Raw genomic sequence first — 16,641 nt, 5'->3', positions numbered from 1 at the left:
CTCTGCTCCGGCCGCGGCAGGACACGGAGCTCCGCCGGAGGGGCTGCACAGACCGCCCCTGCCGGCCGGCCGGCCTCCCTGCCCGCGAGGTGCCAGGACGCTGGGGTAGGGCTCCGTCCCAGCTGCGCTCCTTTTGCCAGGAAAGCTTGAGACTAATTGGGAACAGAAGGGATGCCCAGGGGATGAGGAACTGGGGAGAGAGAGAGAGAGAGAGAGAGAGAGAGAGAGAGAGAGAGACACTCTCTCTCTCACCAAGATAGATGAGTGACAAACATTTGCTTGTAGCAAAACAAGAGTCAAAAACAAGAGAGGCTCCTAATGAGAGCTCTGGGCGTCCCGTGCCTCCGGCTCTCCGGGGCCGGCAGCGTGGGCTGGTGTGATTACTTTGCCTTGCTTCTTGGCACCAGGCCAGGGCCTCTTTTCAATATCAAGTTTCATAAGCGTGGAACAATAACACATCATTATAAACTCTCGGAGACGGGCGGTGGGTGGCGGTGGCAGGGCTGTTCTCCCCCTTTCCGGCAAATCCATCTTTCCGGGGCAGGTACATTTTCCCGCGGTAAATAGAGAATGGCAGGGGACAGATTGTGCCTCGGAAACTTGCTGTATTGTTAATCTGTTATTAGGCAAAAGTCTTACCACGAGGCTGGGTGCTCCAAGGCCTCATTGTGAGCCCGGGATGGAATTATGCATCATGAATAAAAACCGCTGTCAACATGCATTGGTTTCAAAACATTAGAGCATATGGTATGTGATTATCTGTATTGTCAAGTGCAATAAAGTAAATTTGGATATAATAAAGAATGTAATATTTTAGAAATTTGGTAATAAACTAAGGGAGGGATGACAGCTGAGGTTCTTTAAGGCCCCAGACACAAGCAAATTGAAGCTGCGGGTCTCTGCAGCCGCGCGGCGGAACGGTCACAACAGGGCTGTCTGCGCGCCTCCGTGATTCCCGAGCCGGGAGAGGCCGTTCCGTCCCCCGCCCGCCCTCCCCTGAGAACCGGGGCCGCTGGGCCTTGCGTTTAACAGCAGGAGGGGGCGGTGGCTCCCGGTGGAGATCCAGACCTGGCCTTCCTCCCGGACCGGAGGTGTGCCCTGTGGTGTGTCCCCTGTTCTGGGCAGGTATCGGGCGGAACCATCCTGTGGACCCTTCTGCCCTGGGGGAGTCCCTCTCGGCGACTCTCCAGCTCTGTCTGCCCCCATTCGGTGAGTGGGGAAGGTGATGCCAAAAGCATCCTCTTTCTGGAGCTTCCGTCATCCCACAGGCCATTTATTACCCCAAGGCAGCACGTCAAACTGAGGGAGAAAACAGGTCTCCAGAGGCTCAAGCGCTGCAGCGTCCGATTAGGGCCAGGAGCTGTGCTGAGCTTCATGTGCGTCGTCCTGTTCAAAAGGCTCTCTAATCCTAAACCGTTATCCCCATTTTATGGATAGGAAAACCGAGGCACAGAGGGATATCACAGGGCTCATCAGTTGTGGAGTTGGGATTATATTAAAGCCCATGTCTGAACCCAGAGCCCAGATGCTCTTCATTCTCAGTCCACAAATAATAACCCACACGTCCTCCCCACAGGAAACCTTCTATTTACTAAGCAAGCTAGGGACTTGAAAAAATGTTCCAGGAAAAAAAAAAAAATATGCATCTAGGTGATTTCTCTTTCTTTCCACTTGGGCCTGGCAGAGGCTGGTCTGCATTTACGGGTTTTTCGTTTTTCCCTGAGCTTTGGTTCCTATGCCCTGACTTCAGCCAGGGGAGCTCATCCGTCACCACCCTGGCAGTTGGCCGTGGTCCTGCCCTCCTCTCCCTCTGGGAGGGCTCCTGCCCCAGGTGAAGCCCATGGATGGGGGCCGAGGCAGACTCTGTTTGCTCTTCCTGACTGCTCTCCTATTTCTGACCGGGCTTCACCTTGACCCCTGGCTTCTGACTTCCGGACTTGCCTTGACCCCCAGCTTCCAGGAAGCCCCAGGTGTCGCCCTGCCTGCCCCCTTGCTTCACCCCTGGCTGCTGCGGTCTCCTGTTCATCATTAAGCGTGAAGAATTGGGACCACCATCATCGGCCCGGCTAAAGCAATTTGGCCGGCTGGGAAGACAGTCAGTCCATTTCATGCCTGGATACCTCTGTAATTCCTAGAACGGGTTGGGCAGAGATTTGAATAAACCCCTCTGGCCTAGGGACCGCGTGACCTGGTTTCCTCTGGAGATGACAGCAAGGTGAGTCCAAATTCATTTCCCAAGTGCTTGTGGCTCTGGCACCTGGGGACAGGCCCCGCGAGAGCCCACCCCGCCACAGCCAGTGTTTACTGATACTGAAATTATTTGCAAGTCTCAGCTGGCAGCCCACTTATTCCGAGCAATATTAGGTACAAAATCCTACACGAAAACCGCAGATTTGTGCAGGGGCGATAACAGGAGCGTGCATCATCTCATTTAATCCCCATGGCAGCGCTGGTAGGTCAGCAGTTTTTATTCCTGTTCTCGGGCGCAGGCGCAGGATCAGGGAGGCTAAATGGCCCGCCCCACATCACACAGCCAGGGCTCCAGCCACATCCCCCGGCTCAGGGTTCAAAGTTCCCCGAGGTCCACAGAGTCCCACTGCTCTGCCTTAGAAGAACCTGCGTCTCTTTCTCTTCCTCCCGCCCACACCCTCCTCGCATCTGCCCTTCCCAACACGCTGCACCGAGTGAAATCAGATCCTGGAATAATTTCCTTGGGGCAAAACAGACCTTGAGTCCCTGCCTCTTGAGTTTCTCCTGGGCGTGCGGGTGGAGCCTGCAGAGGGGCGGAGGGGGAGACGCACGGGGCACGTCTGCCCTTGCTGCAAAGTCTCAGGGTTGCCCGCTGACCACCACGCCGCCCGCCGAGGAGCTGAGTGCTCCTAATGATCTATGAATGTATTAATCCTACTTTCCTGTTAATTAGCAATACGATAAAACCGGCATTTCATATGTCGTCGCTTAACACATGTTTTAGCAATTATGTACTTAGCGGTTTGGATTCAGAATGCTAATAGAATAAAATTTTAATGAAGATACGGTGCTATGAAAAATGTCTCGAGAAGAGTCCAGGTATCGCTGCCATTCATGTGTAGGGAGCAGAGGTTTGAAGGGTGGACCCTCCCGCCCCCCAAAAAAAGTGCCTTCTTATCACTCCGTGCACTGGCCCGGGAGGGCCCAGGAGATCGTAGAATCCGCTGGCTCTTCAACCCCATGAACATCCCACCCATAGGCCCCGCTTTGGGAGCCAGCTGGTCCCCACACCATCTGGCAGCCTCAGAAGGACCTGCTTACTCCCACCCTGTCCTCTGGCAGTTCGTAGTCTCTGACAAAAAAAAGACTTTAGAACAGGGGTCTTCAAACTACGGCCCGTGGGCCACATGCGGCCCGCAGAGGAGTCTGATCCGGCCCGCCAGGTTTTTTGGGCAGTGAGCGCAGCCGAGGTGTTACAGTAGGAATTAGTGGTTCATATAGTCCGGCCCTCCAGCTCTCTGAGGGACCGTGATCTGGCCCCCACTTTAAAAAGTTTGAGGACCCCTGCTTTAGAACCAGAGGTCCGGCCCCACGGCCACACCTTCTTCCAGAGCAGGAATCTCCAAGACCTCTTAATGGGGGCGGGGGGGGGGGGGGGAGAGCTCCCCCTCCCCAATATATCTTGTCTGATTTTCAACTTCTATACAACTTCTGTACCCTGTGTTAGTAGATCATGTTTATTATAAAACCCGTATATCTAGGAATACAGTTAGGTGGGATACATTTAAAATAAGCCATGTTTAGGCTTTTATTTGTTAACTAGTGGCCCAGTGCATGAAATTTCTGCACGGGGGGGGGGGGGGGTGTCCCTCAGCCCCGCCTGCACCCTCTCCAGGCTGGGACCCCTTGAGGGATGTCCGACTGCCAATTTAGGCCCAACCCCATCGGGCCTAAACCAGCAGTTGGACATCCCTCTCGAAATCTGGGACCACTGGCTCCTAACTGCTCACCTGCCTGCCTGATTGCCCCTAATTATTCTGCCTGCTTGCCTTCTCACCCCCAACTGCCCCCCCTTGCCAGCCTGATTTGCCCCTAACTGCCCCCACCACCAGCCTGCTTGCCCCCAACTGCCCTCCCTTCCTGGCCTGATTGCCCCTAACCGCCTCTGCCTTGGCCCCGTTCCAATGGCTTTGTCCGGAAGATCTCCCAGTCTAATTAGCATATTACCCTTTTATTAGTACAGATACTTTTAGGGAGAGAAATGTGCTTCTTTTAAAAAAGAATCTTGACTTGACCCTTTGTGGTCCAGCTCTAAAGTTTGGATTCTACGCCTCACTTATTTTGATCCTTGGTTTCGGTGCCCGTCTTACTGAAAGCTACGCCTCCAGGACACACAGGGCTCGGGGGACAGAGGCACATGCACTGTGCTGGCTGGATCAGGGTACTAATTTCTCAGTCCCATCCTCCCATTATGCAAAGGATTCTGTTGAAATTCAGCTTAGTATTAAATTTCCATGCTCCCGGATGTCAATCAGCTCTAAACTAATCAAGTGTTGCATTTTTTATTTCTACCAAATGGGTTCAAAATCCATTGAAATGTTCATTTTTTAAAAATTGAGTTTCATAGTTCTGTTTTCAAGTTTTAAATGTATGCAGATACAAGAGCTTTCCTAGGAAATCGGTTCCGTCGGTTTTAACAACAAAATCACAGAACAGGAGAAATGTTTTGGGAGCGCGTGCTTTCTGAGGGTTCTCTCTCACAGCAGACGTTCCCGCGGGAAAGTGGCTGCCCCATCGGATGAGAACACGTTCTGGGGGGGCATGTGGTGGCCGGAGGAGGCTTGCTTAGCAGAACATGGCCAACTTGCCGTTTTCTGACCCTGGCACATGCTTACTCACGTCCTTGGTGTTACCCGCAGGCTAGGTTGTCTCCGCAGCGCCCGTTCGGTGAGGGTTCCTTTAATTAAAGCCGCATCACATCACCTCTGCATTGACTCACTGGCCCCACCTCAACTGCACTACGTGCCAGCCGTGCTTGCAGCGGGAGATAAAGGGGGTGTGCCTCTGGCTGCACCTCCTGCAGCATTTCCTTCCCTTCGGGGTCTGAAAGCCGCCCGCTCAGACAAGTCTGTCTGACATGTGGTCGGTCATGTGAGGGCCAGGACCATTCAGTCCACCTATGAACTGTGAGTGAAGCTGAAGTTATTGCAGGTAAAAATTAAACATTATACTTTCTTCCTTTTCCCAGTGTTTCTTAACCCTCACTGTGCATCTGAATCCCAGGAGACTGTAAGACAGACAGGTGCCGGGGTGCCGCCTCAGACCTCACTCAGTTCTGAGGGTGGCCTGTCGGCATGGGTATTTTTAAAATGTGTCCTCATTGGTTCTTACGTTTTAATCTGATAAAAAATCACCCGGGGAAGGTGTTAGAAGGTCCTAACATTCAGGCTCATGAGGTCCCGGGTTGGGCCTGAGACTCTGCATTCCCAGTAAGTTCACCGGCAGTGCCGTCTGTGCTGCTTGGTGACACACCCTGAGTGGCCAGTCTGTGTGCTGGGCTGCCCCCAGCCCCTGCTTCTGCATCCTCTTCCTCCCTCCCCACCCCAGGCGTTATCTGGGAGCCGAGGAGCTAGCTCTCAGCAGAGCTGCCGCCCCCACCAGGCTGTCTGGGCTGCCGGTTTCAGCTTCTTGGAGAGATCTGGCCTCCAGATGTTAAGCACAGTTCCTTTAATAGCCCAGAAAATAAAATAAAATAAAATAAAACAGGCCACCCTCCCATGGGGAATAAGCGTGTGTGGGGCACCTTGATGGGCAGCCCCCTCCCCCGACTCCGGGTGGGCCTGGCACGGGCGAGGCGGGCTGGAGTCTCTGGAGTCCCGATGCCCTCCTGCCCCCGATGCCGCAGGACAGACCCCCCCGCCCTGCAGGGAGCGTGGAAGGGGGACCGGCACGGCGGGCGGCCAGCCAGGGCCCTGTCAGTTGGGACTATTCTGAAACCATACCTCATCATAAAAGTCATATAATTTGTGGCAGTGCTGAAAGCCTGCTTCCAAGCGGTGGTTTTTTGATGGAGTTTTGGAACCTTATCTGAGGCCAGCAACCGTTGCGAGAACTTGTTAGAGGGGAGGCAGGTGGGCGTCTGGAGGTGACTGCTGCTGAGGCTGTGGTTGCTCTGAGCGATCCCCTCTCCATACGGGGGTGAGCCTCTTCACCTCCCCCCACCCCCACCCCGTTTCCCTGTCCCCTTCATGTTCTACCAGGGCACTCCCTCAGAGAACAGGGGCCTGTGGCTTTTCGCTCAGCAGCCCAGCTGGCTGCAGGTTCCCAGCCCCAGAGCAAACGTGACAGAGCCCAGGGCTCAAGAACCAGTACGTGATCTTTGTTTTTACCCAAAAGGAAGCACAGGATGGTCTTTTGAAGTGACAACACTTTACCTGGGAATTTACCTGACTCCTGCTCCCCATGATAGTTGGTAAAACAGCTTGGCATTACTTTGACATCCAGTCCGCTTTCATAAGTAAGGCTCAAGGCAGAGGGCAGAGGTGAGCGTGAATGGACCTGGGGGTTGGGGTAGGGGAAGAAGCCATAAAGAGTCTCATTGGATGGGTGGGTGGTAGACGGTAGCTAACCCCCCACGAGCGTTTTCAAGCGATCCTCCTGTCCGGTGAGGTCGGCTTTCCTTCTGCCCCGCAGAGGGGGATACTGAGGGTCACAGTGATCCTGTAACTTGCTCAGAGTCACATAGCCCGTCGTTGCCGGCTCACACCCAAGCCTGCTTTCCAGAGCTCACCTCAGCAGGGGCCACCAAGGAATGGAAACCTGCTCTTACCTTCAGGACGCTCGCTTTGTGGGTGGGGCTGGAGGGCGAGTGTCTGAAAAGGTGACAGATTTGAAACCCACTCTCGGGGGGGAGAGCCTGGGGTTACTATCCCAGCAGAGTCCAGCTCCCAGCTGGTGCCCTGTCTCCCCTGAGCTCAGAAAGCCCCGGGGCTTGGAAGCTTTAAAGGACATGCTCCAGAGGGGGGAGCCGGCCGGAGCCGCCCAGGCCGAGGCCTGCAGAGCCGAGGCGGAGTCAGCGGCCCCGTGCCCTTGCTCCCCAGCGTGCACGACCCCAGCCTCTGCCGCCCCTCTGGGCGGGCGCCGGGGCCCTGGCACCGTCTTCCGGGGCCCCCGATCCGAGCCAGTTGTCTAGCGATTTAATTTGGTGAATTTACCACCGCGTCCCAGCGTTTATATTGGCACTTAACGGCAGTAATATGTGTCCCTCTCGCCAAGAACTGGCTGTTTTCCCCGACCAAGATGGAACGCCATGCACAGAAAAATAGGTTTGCGAACTAATCTGCTGCCCTGACAAGTGTCATTCACAGATTCGCTGCCACGGAGCGTCCTCAGAATGAAATGAGGTTGGGGTTGTCTGGCCCGGATCACAGGTGCTTTTTCCCCCTCAGTTAACAAGGCCCTGGGACGAGACAGCCTTCTCCCTGCAGCCACCGGCGCCTTCAAATCGCACCATCAGTATTCATGGCAGATTGCTCTCTCAGGAAAATAGTTGGGGGTGGCGGGAGGTCTTTCTCTCTCCCCCTCCCTCCGCAGCACGCCCCTCAGTGAATCTCTTTTCCTCCCTTCCTCCTCTCTCTCTCTTTTGCTGTCTGTCCTCTTTCTCTTCTTTCCTGGGTGGCTTTTTCAGAACCGCCACCGTCGTAGAGCTCTCTATATGCTCATCTAATTTCACAAACCAGGAGGTGCCTCCCCTCAGTGTAAAAAAAAAAAAAAAAAAGTCTTCCACCTCCTGAATAACTGTTTGGAATTCTAAAATAGAACTGAACTGCTTTTGCATAAGGATTTGTTACAGGTAAACCACTAATACCTCTGGGAGCAGAAGCAAAATCAGTCATTTACACTTTAGTGTGAACTGGTGCCTGACCCTTCCCTAAGCCTGCAATCGAGAAGCATCCTTTTTGCTCCCCGACCTCTCCCTGCTGTGGGTGAGGGTGGCCTGTGGGGCTGAGAGGTCCTGCTTTCCAAGAAGGGATATCAGAGGCTTCTTAAAGCAGCCTTAGCTTCCCCTCTAGGTGGAATGTTCTTGGTTTTTTTGTTTGTTTGTTTTTTGTTGTTTGTTTTTACCAGATCACTTCTACTCTGCTTGCCCTGAATTGGGGAGCAGAGAGCAGAGTCAGACTTGGGTGGACATGAGGTCACTAGAGAGCTGGTGAAAGTGCAGATGGCCGGGTCACGTCCCGGAGCCCACGATAGAGGCGGGTAGAGCCCGGGGATCTGCATTTTAAACCGAGGCCCGGGAGGGGCCTCACTGAGAGACACTTCCGCCCCAGCCAGGTTTGTGGTCTGACCTCCAGAAGTGGCCCTGAGGCTGTGGCGGCCACGTAAAAAAATCACTGGTTACTAAAGCCTTCACGACGCGTTCGCTGATTCACGCTGGCCTCTGCCTTTTAGAAGGTTGGCGCTCACACTTCAAGGTCGGGTGGTGGCAGCTGGAGCATCCTTGTGCTAGAAAGGAGCGAGAGGCACCTTTCCAGTGAGAAAATGCCGCCGACGTCGCTTAATATTAATTTAGGGAATTCGGTCTTGAGCAGTAGATTGGAAATCTGATAGTGTCATTTCTGTTATCTGATTCCCCGTGCACCTGAGATTGCCCCCCTCCCCCGGCCCCCTCTCTCCCCGGCCCCCGAGGGTGGCTGGAAAGGCGCAGGTGCAGGCTGGTTCTGCACGCCACTCTCCCCTCCTGATGAAGTGGCGTGAGGGAATAAAGGAGACCCACGTCGATTCGCACCGATCTGGGCCTTGCCTGCGCCAGCCACTTGTAATTCCCACAGCCCCAGCCAGCTCTGCAAGGCAGAAAGAAATATGACCAGGCAAGTTGAGAAAATAAATTAAACCAAGTGTCAACTTTTCTTGTTTCTCTCCTCATTATTAAGAGATGGAATGGGGCTCGTTTATCAAGCAGGGGGAGAAATTAATTGACACGGCTTTAATATCATGATGTCTGGCATGTCTGGTCACATTCCTTCATTTTTTGGAAAGGCATTTTATTATCGTTTACAGCAACCAGCTGCCAAACTGCTGGTGTAAACGAGGAAGCAGGTGCATGAATGATGCCACGGCGCAGGGGCTGCAGGGCCACCCTGCAGGGGACCCGGAGGGAGGAAGGCCAGGCCAGAAAGGGGCCCAGAAAGAGGCCGCTTGTTGGCTCAGAGACCGGGAGGAAGAAAGGTACAGGGAGGAGAGAGGGGGTGACCTCTGCAGACCCCTGGAGTCCATCCCAGGCTTGTTCGCCGGCCCCGGCGAGAGTGGCAGCTAGCGTCTGCCTCTGGTGGCCTCCTGGCTCGCGTGTCTTTCTCTGACCAGCCCCTGAGCTGAGTCCTGTGTGCGACACGGGTCAGCCTGCCTGCCCCCGTCTTTGCTCTTTGGGTGCCACTCTGGTCACCCCTCCTGCGCAGCTCACTCATTACAGAGCCCCTTTGCTGCGAGAAGCCTCTAGCATCACACTTGCTGCCAGCCCGTTGCAGGCACTCCCCCTGTGCCCGTCCCAGGCGAGGCTGGCTTAGGAGGTGCCCTCTGCGGTTTTCTTTATGAAAGTCGTTTCTGCTGTGTGCCTGAGAAACCTCAGTGTCCCCCCAGCTGCCTTTCTATCCAGGGACTCGGGGCCCTGGCGCAGGGACGCAGCACTCAACTGGAATAAACGAGCGAGTCTTACCCGCACTTTCTCCTTCTGCCGGGTCAATAGGTGAGGCGGGGGGGGGGGGGGGGGGCAGGGGGCGGGGGGGGAAGGGGGGGCTGTCCCCTGTCCCTCACTATGTAGAGCTTCTCATAAGGATGTGACGGGGCAGGGTCTAGAGCCAGGTGTGAGGCGAGTTTAGAGTCCTGGTGATGCTGTCACGTGATGGGGTGGGCAGTGGTGAAAAAAGCATAGCCTCCCCTCTCTCCCCCCTCCCCCCCGCCCCCCCCCCGGCCAAGGGCACTTGACTTAGTTGCAGGCTCGATCCCCAGTATGGGGCATGCAGGAGGCAGCCCATCAATGATTCTCTCGCATCATTGATGTTTCTATCTCTCCCTCCCTCTCCATTCTTCTCTGAAATCAATAAAAAATATATTTTTAAAAAGAGCATGAGTGGGGAGGGGTGGGGGATTGGAATGGGAGTTTGAGGACAAATATGTGATACCTTAATCAATAAAGAAATTTTAAAAAAAAAGAACAGCTGCTCAGTACATGCAGCTGCGCTTTCTCTTTTTAGAGTGGTTATTAGTATGCGACCTGATAACTAACTGCCCTGGGGATACCAGACATTGGAAATAATAACCGGGGGCACCTGTGCTTGGCTTGGTGGGAAATGGGACTCTTTCCTACCAAGGTCCACGTCACCGCTGGGGCCTGGAGGCAGCCATAGCGGGGGGGACTGTGGCCCCATCACTCACCAGGGTCTAAGGTCTGAGGCTGCGCGGGAAACTCGACTGGCAGCTCCCGGCGCACTTCGCTGAGTGCAGGGAGCACGACCCTGGTCTCCCAGAGCGCCGGCCGCCATCGGAAACACTCCGTCCGCTGTGGAGAGCCAGCTTGTTTTGTTCTCGGAACCAATCCATCTTCCGAGTTCTGTTTTTAGGGCAAATCCAGGGCATGTGAAGCCATCTCTGCCTTCTGGTCAGAGGGGACTGCAGGGGCGGGGGGTTGGGGGGGGGGCGTGTCTGAGACCTTCCCCATCCAGGGTTACAGGAAGACCCTTCAGGCAGCGGAAACCAATGTGCCAAACGCCACGTAGCCCAGAGAGGTGGCTCCGTAACACTCTGAGTTGGGGACGGTGGGAGCCCGAGGTGAAATGCCAGCTAACAGACGCACACCGAGGTCGACGTGACGAAGCCCACGGACCCGCATGCCTCCTGGCCTCTCTGAGCGAATCCATCTCCCTGAGCCCAGAAAGACTGGCGTCCTGCTCTGGCTTAGGGGCCGCGTGTCACTGTGGGCAGGTCATGGAACTGCACTGAGCAGTTAAGCAAAAGGCTGAGGGCAGAGGCTGCCCCGCCTCTCCCAGGGTTACCTTGGGGACCAGGGAGGATGACGGATGCCTGGGAAACACGGTGAAACCAGAAAGCACTCCCCACACCCAAACCTACGTCTCCCTCTCGTGTTTACCCTGGAAGCAGCCCACAGGTGTGCCACGCCCTTCCACACGGAGGTGCCAGCGGGAGGAGGAGGTTGCCTGAGTTATACATACCCTGGCACCCACGTTCCTTAAATTCCTGATGGGTGAAGTCAGAGTAAGCTCCGCAGGCCGGGAGGTGTTTTCCCCCTCGCTTTCCCCCCATTTACCAAGTGTGTTAACTCATGCCTGGCATTGATTTTCACTGAGGATGCATTAGGCACTGCTCGATGCCTATTAGTGCTCATTGACCTCTATGATAAGAGAAGAAAATTATTTTTGAGGCGAGGAGGAAGCCGTTCCCATCTCTCCCTCCCTGACCTAAAAAAAAATTTTTTTTTTGTAAATTAACTGCCGGTTTTCCTCAGCGACTGCATTTGGAGCAGGTCATTTTAATTTTGAGGTATCTTGCTTTCAGATGTCTGTTCTCTTCTGCGTGCCTGTGTGTGTGAGTGTGTGTGTGTGTGTGAGTGTGTGTGTAGCTTTGTATTATTCAGATGAATATTCAGTGTTGTTCATTTGAATAACAGAGAGAAAAGGATTGGACTGTTAAATGCTTATCTCTTAAATAGAGCTCACTGTTAGCTTCATTCAGGGCAGTGATGTAGAATTTCGTTTTTGAAAAGCTCCCTACCAGCTGGTACCCTGAGCAGTTGGGGTACCAGTTGGCAGGAGTGGGGATGGTCACGGGGACCCCCAGAGGGCCCGGGTGGAGTGTGAGAGCAGGACGTGCCCACGTGCCCCCTGCTCCCTCTGCCCCGTTCCTCCTGCTCCTGTTAGAGGCCCGGAGCGGTGAGGGGAGTCTCCGGGGGCACGTGGCTTATGCATTTCTCCTACCTGGCGGCTACGCCCCAGCCTCACCGGCTTTCCCACGCCCCGTTTCAGAGTCTCTGTGCGGCTCTCTTGTGGGGAAACGGGAGGGAAATGGCGAGTCCTCCCTGCCCCTTGTCGGGAAGGCTCCCCAGCACGTTGCTCAGAGGAACACGATGCCTTGAGGACATGATGCTGAGTGAAACAGGCCAGCGGCAGGAAGACACATACCGTGGGTCCCACTCACCTGAGGTGCCCAGAATAGTCAAATCCATAGAAACAGGCAGCAGAGCAGAGGTCACCGGGGACCAAGGGGAAATGGGGAGTTATACTTAATGGGAATGGATTCTGTGTGGGTTGGTGGGAAAGTTCTGGAAATGGGTGATGGTGATAGCTGCACAATAGCATACTAAACTGTACACTTAAAATGGAAAAATAAAATAGTGAATTTTATTATATATATTTCACCCAATGGAAAATTTTTCAAAAAATAAGGCATTGATGCCAAAAAGGGATATTTTTCCCCACCCACCACCCGACCCCTCCCAAATTCCTAACCTCGTTGTTTTGTCCCTCACACCTCGGTTTAATTTATTTGGGAGGGTGTTCATCACTGGGCAACTGTTTGATTGTAAGTGATAAGGCACCCGTGAGGTAAAAAAACGATTATATGTTAAGGAGCAACATTTATTGATCATTGTTTCTGTGCTTTCTCCAAATGAATAAATAAGTAATTTAGACATAATCAAGTTTGCTTTCTCTGTTTGGGCCAAACAGAGACAGGACGTTAAAATGACAGAGATCTTTAAAACACTGCCCGGGAGCCCCGACATCACCGGATGGGTGTGCGTCCAAGGCGCTCTCCTTTCATCAGGAAAATCGGTTTCGTGATCCTTGAACTTTGAACCTGTGGGCTTAGGGAAGGGACCAGAGGAAGAATATCCAAGTCAGAATTTGAAAGGATGCCCCGAGTCCTGCCCCCGCCTTCCCTTCCCGGTGCACAGTCTGCATTCTAATCCCTGGCCCCTGGCTCCCACGCCTCTTCCTGTCCCCAAGCACTGGCACTGAGAGGGAAGTTGGGGCAGTAGGGATCCTGAATGGGGTTGGGCCTGGAGTTGGGGCAGTGATTTGTTTGCACAGTGGGCCAGGAAGACGTGGGTCGCAGCAAAAAAAAGTTACTTGCGTGGCAGTGAATTCGGCTCCTGACCCCTGTGGCGACCTGCCTTACCAAGGGTCAAGGTCATGTGCTCGGCAGCAGATGGCTTTCAACCAGGCTGTCCTCCGGCTCGTGGAAGGGCACCTTGGCCTACACGGACTTCATGCTCCTTCCCAATGGCACGATGCTTTTGGACCATCCACCCACATCCTCCTGCCTTCTACCCAGATCGAGTAACTGGCCTGGAGCGGGGAGCTCATGGGTGACCCGCCTGCATGGGGGTGACAGAGGCCTGTCACCTTGCTGCTTTGGTTTCCAGTGGCCGCCGCCACAAATCAACACCAACTCGGTGGCTTAAAACAACAAAAATGTGTTCTCTCACAGTTCTGGAGACGGGGACTCTAAAGTCAAGGTGTTAGCCGCGCCACACTGCCCCCGAAGGTTCTGGAGGAGAACTCCCTTGCCTCCCCCAGCTCCTGGTGGCTCAGGCTTTCTTTGGCTTGTGGCTGCATCACTCCAATCTCTGCTCCACGCTGCATCTCCAGTCTGCTCTCCTTTCTCTTAAAAGAACACCTGTCCATTGGACTTAGGACCCACCTTAATCCTTAACACGTTAAGCGCCACGTCAGTCACCAGTGACTGACACTATACTTTCCGTCCGGACCAGTCAGTCAGTGGTGCCACCAGCATATTGGTGAAATCGAATATCGCAGGCTAACCAGAAAGGAAGACAAAACAGGCTTGGCGCTTAATGTGTTAAGTAAGACCCTTAATTACATTTTTTTTTAATATATTTTATTGATTTTGTACAGAGAAGGAGGGAGAGAGATAGAGAGCTAGAAACATCGATGAGAGAGAGTCATCGATCAGCTGCCTCTTGCACACCCCCTACTGGGGATATGCCCGCAACCAAGGTACATGCCCTTGACCGGAATCGAACCCGGGACCCTTCAGTCCCCAAGCCGACGCTCTATCCATTGAGCCAAACCGGTTTCGGCCTTAATTACATTTTCAAAAACGCTTTTTTCCAAATAAGATCACGTTTGTAGGTTCCAGGAGTTAAGACATGGATATATTGGGGGAGGGGGTGCACTATTCAACCCATTGCACTAGTCCTAACTGACAAAAACTGATCTGCCCTGGCTTGCATAGGGATTCACAGGTTGCCGGGGTTTGGGTGCAGGCTAGAGGAAATCGAGACCCGGAGTGACCAACCCCCAGGCCAGAAGTGAGGGTGGCGAGGGAGGAGGAGGCCTGTGTAGAGAAGGTGCTCTCCATGAGTGGGAACCTCCGACGTGTGCCTTTTCGGGGGCGGGGAATTGTCTTGTTGATCTCGGGCTCCTCCACCCGCAGGCTCGTGTTCAGCCGGGTTCACATCTCCGGAGGGGAGAGTGTCTTCCTGTGTCCGAGCTGCTTTTACAAAGTGCATCAGACAGGGAGGCTTGTGCACCCCAGAAGTGTGATTCTCACGGTTCTGTAGGCTGGCAGGCCAGGATCGGGGTGCCAGCATGGTCGAGTTTTGGTGAAGGCTTGCTTCCGGATTACAAACAGCCATCTCCTGGGCGTCTCCTCCCGCGGCAGAGAGCAGAGGGAGGGGAAGCCAGCTCTCTCGTGTCTTTTCTCCGGCCACTCATCCGTTCACCAGGGCTCTCCCATGGTGCCCTGAATGTCTACTAAAGGCCTCAATACCTCCACACCGGGGGTTACGATTTCAGCCTAAGAACTTGCAGGAAGGGGACACAGACATTCAGCCCGTAGCAGAGAGCCCTGCAGATCCTGACTTGGGTTGTGGCTCAAGGCGTAGGACCCAGTGTCCAGTCTCACCACCATGATCTGCAGGTGCAGGACTCCAGGCCCAGAGGTGACACGTAGGCTGGAAGCCAGAGCCCAGTCAGAACTGGAACCCAGACCTCCTGCCTTCCCATCAGGGTCTGTCTGCTCTGCCTGTTGGTACTGACACTGTAGCTGCGTTTCATCGAGGTGGGGTGCCATCCTGCAAGCAGGTCCATGTGTTAGAGCAGCGCCTGCCCGCGGGGTCACAGATGGGGCCGCCTGCTGGAGACCCTGTCGGGGGCAGGAAGAGAAGAAAGCGAGGGGCAGGAGGGTAGCAAGAGGAGCTCGGGATGCTGAGCGGAGGTTGCCTGCCAACATCCTCCAGTACGGCTGGTCTAGCAAAGGCGGTCTCCAGCCGAGTACATGCCGCGGCTAGCCGACAGGCTGACAGCAGGCATCAAACGGTCTTAAACTGCCCCAAACCTGTAGCGCGTTTGAAGCGGCAGTAGAGAAAGGATGCCTGCGCAGAACAGAGGCCTGAAACTTTTAATAGTTTCTTCCAGGCCTCAGGATGTCCTGATGAGGTATTAGAGGAAGTAATTCAGGAAGAAAAGGACAAATAACCGTCTCCGTCTGGAGGCCGACCGGAGGGCTGGCCACTCCAGCAGAAAGCGCAAGCGTGGCCCCACGGTGAGCCCGCTGCCGCGGGCTGCCCACCACCTTGCAACAAAGAGACAGGAAAATGTCCTGTTTGCTTGGGGACAAATGGAAGCCACCCAGCGCCCGCCGCACGTGGGTGAAATCATTGACTTTTCCTCACTGTCGCGAGGGCACTAATTAGAAATCGTGTCCTCAACCAGGGGTCTGCACGCCCGGCTCCCAGCCTGGGAGCCTGTGGCCACTGTGGGACAGACAAGAGAAAATGCGTGGGCGGTCAGAACTGAACTCACCCTCCCTCTTTTTTTTGTCTCTGTCTCCCCTTTTCCTTTAGGGTTTGGCTTTGTCACTTTTGAGAATGAAGACGTTGTGGAGAAGGTCTGTGAGATTCATTTCCATGAAATCAATAATAAAATGGTAAGTTTACAGGGGTCACGCTGAAAGGCGATGCCTCCCTCCCCCCATCTACACGCCGTGTCACGCAGACCGCCCGAGCGGGGTCACCATGCTGCAGGGTGGGCGGGGTGGGCAAGGAGGCTGGACTCCAGGGGGTCAGCCCTGCCAACAGCAGGAGTTCGGGGCCATATAGCTTTGCAGGCCACACAGCGGGCTGTCACAGCTGTTGTGATGTTGTAGCGGGAAGGCATCCATGAACGAGCAGGACACGGACGATGAAATCTCATGTCATTCTCATGTGTCACCAATATTTGTTTTTACCATTTAAAAATGGAAAACCTGTCCTTAACGCAGCTGTACCAAAGCTGGCAGAGGGCAGATGTGGTCGGCAGGTTGTAGTTCACCAGATCCCAGGCTTAGGGCATGTGTTTGCTGTTTAGGTTGGCAATTAGAGGGGTTGGGACAGGGGAGTGCAGGATATCCTAGGTCCGTGGTCAGCAAACCGCGGCTTGTGAGCCACATGCGGCTCTTTGGTCCCTTGAGTGTGGCTCTTCCACAAAATACTACGGCTTGGGCGAGTCTATTTTGAAGAAGTGGCATTAGAAGAAGTTTAAGTTTTAAAAAATGTGGCTCTCAAAAGAAAGTTCTGTTGATATTTGTACTGTTGATATTTGGCTCTGTTGACTAGTGAGTTTACCGACCACTGTCCTAGGTATGTTGGTTACCACC

The 16,641-nt window shown here is 54.2% G+C and overlaps 1 protein-coding gene across 7 annotated transcripts in view; it reads left to right on the top strand.

Moving 5' to 3' along the window:
- MSI2 (musashi RNA binding protein 2) overlaps positions 1–16,641 on the top strand; it is a 360,886-nt gene that overhangs the window by 281,422 nt on the left and 62,823 nt on the right. For all 7 annotated transcript variants that reach the window (XM_084862609.1, XM_084862607.1, XM_084862606.1 and 4 more), the window contains exon 8: positions 15,851–15,933. In XM_084862609.1, the coding sequence (XP_084718735.1) occupies positions 15,851–15,933 (83 nt within the window). The remainder of the gene's footprint in view (positions 1–15,850; positions 15,934–16,641) is intronic.

Source organism: Pipistrellus hanaki (assembly GCF_964339955.1).
Source record: "Pipistrellus hanaki genome assembly, chromosome: 16".
Lineage (NCBI taxonomy): Eukaryota > Metazoa > Chordata > Mammalia > Chiroptera > Vespertilionidae > Pipistrellus > Pipistrellus hanaki.
The sequence above is the reverse complement of the archived record's forward strand: the minus strand, read 5'-3'. Positions and strand labels throughout refer to the sequence as shown.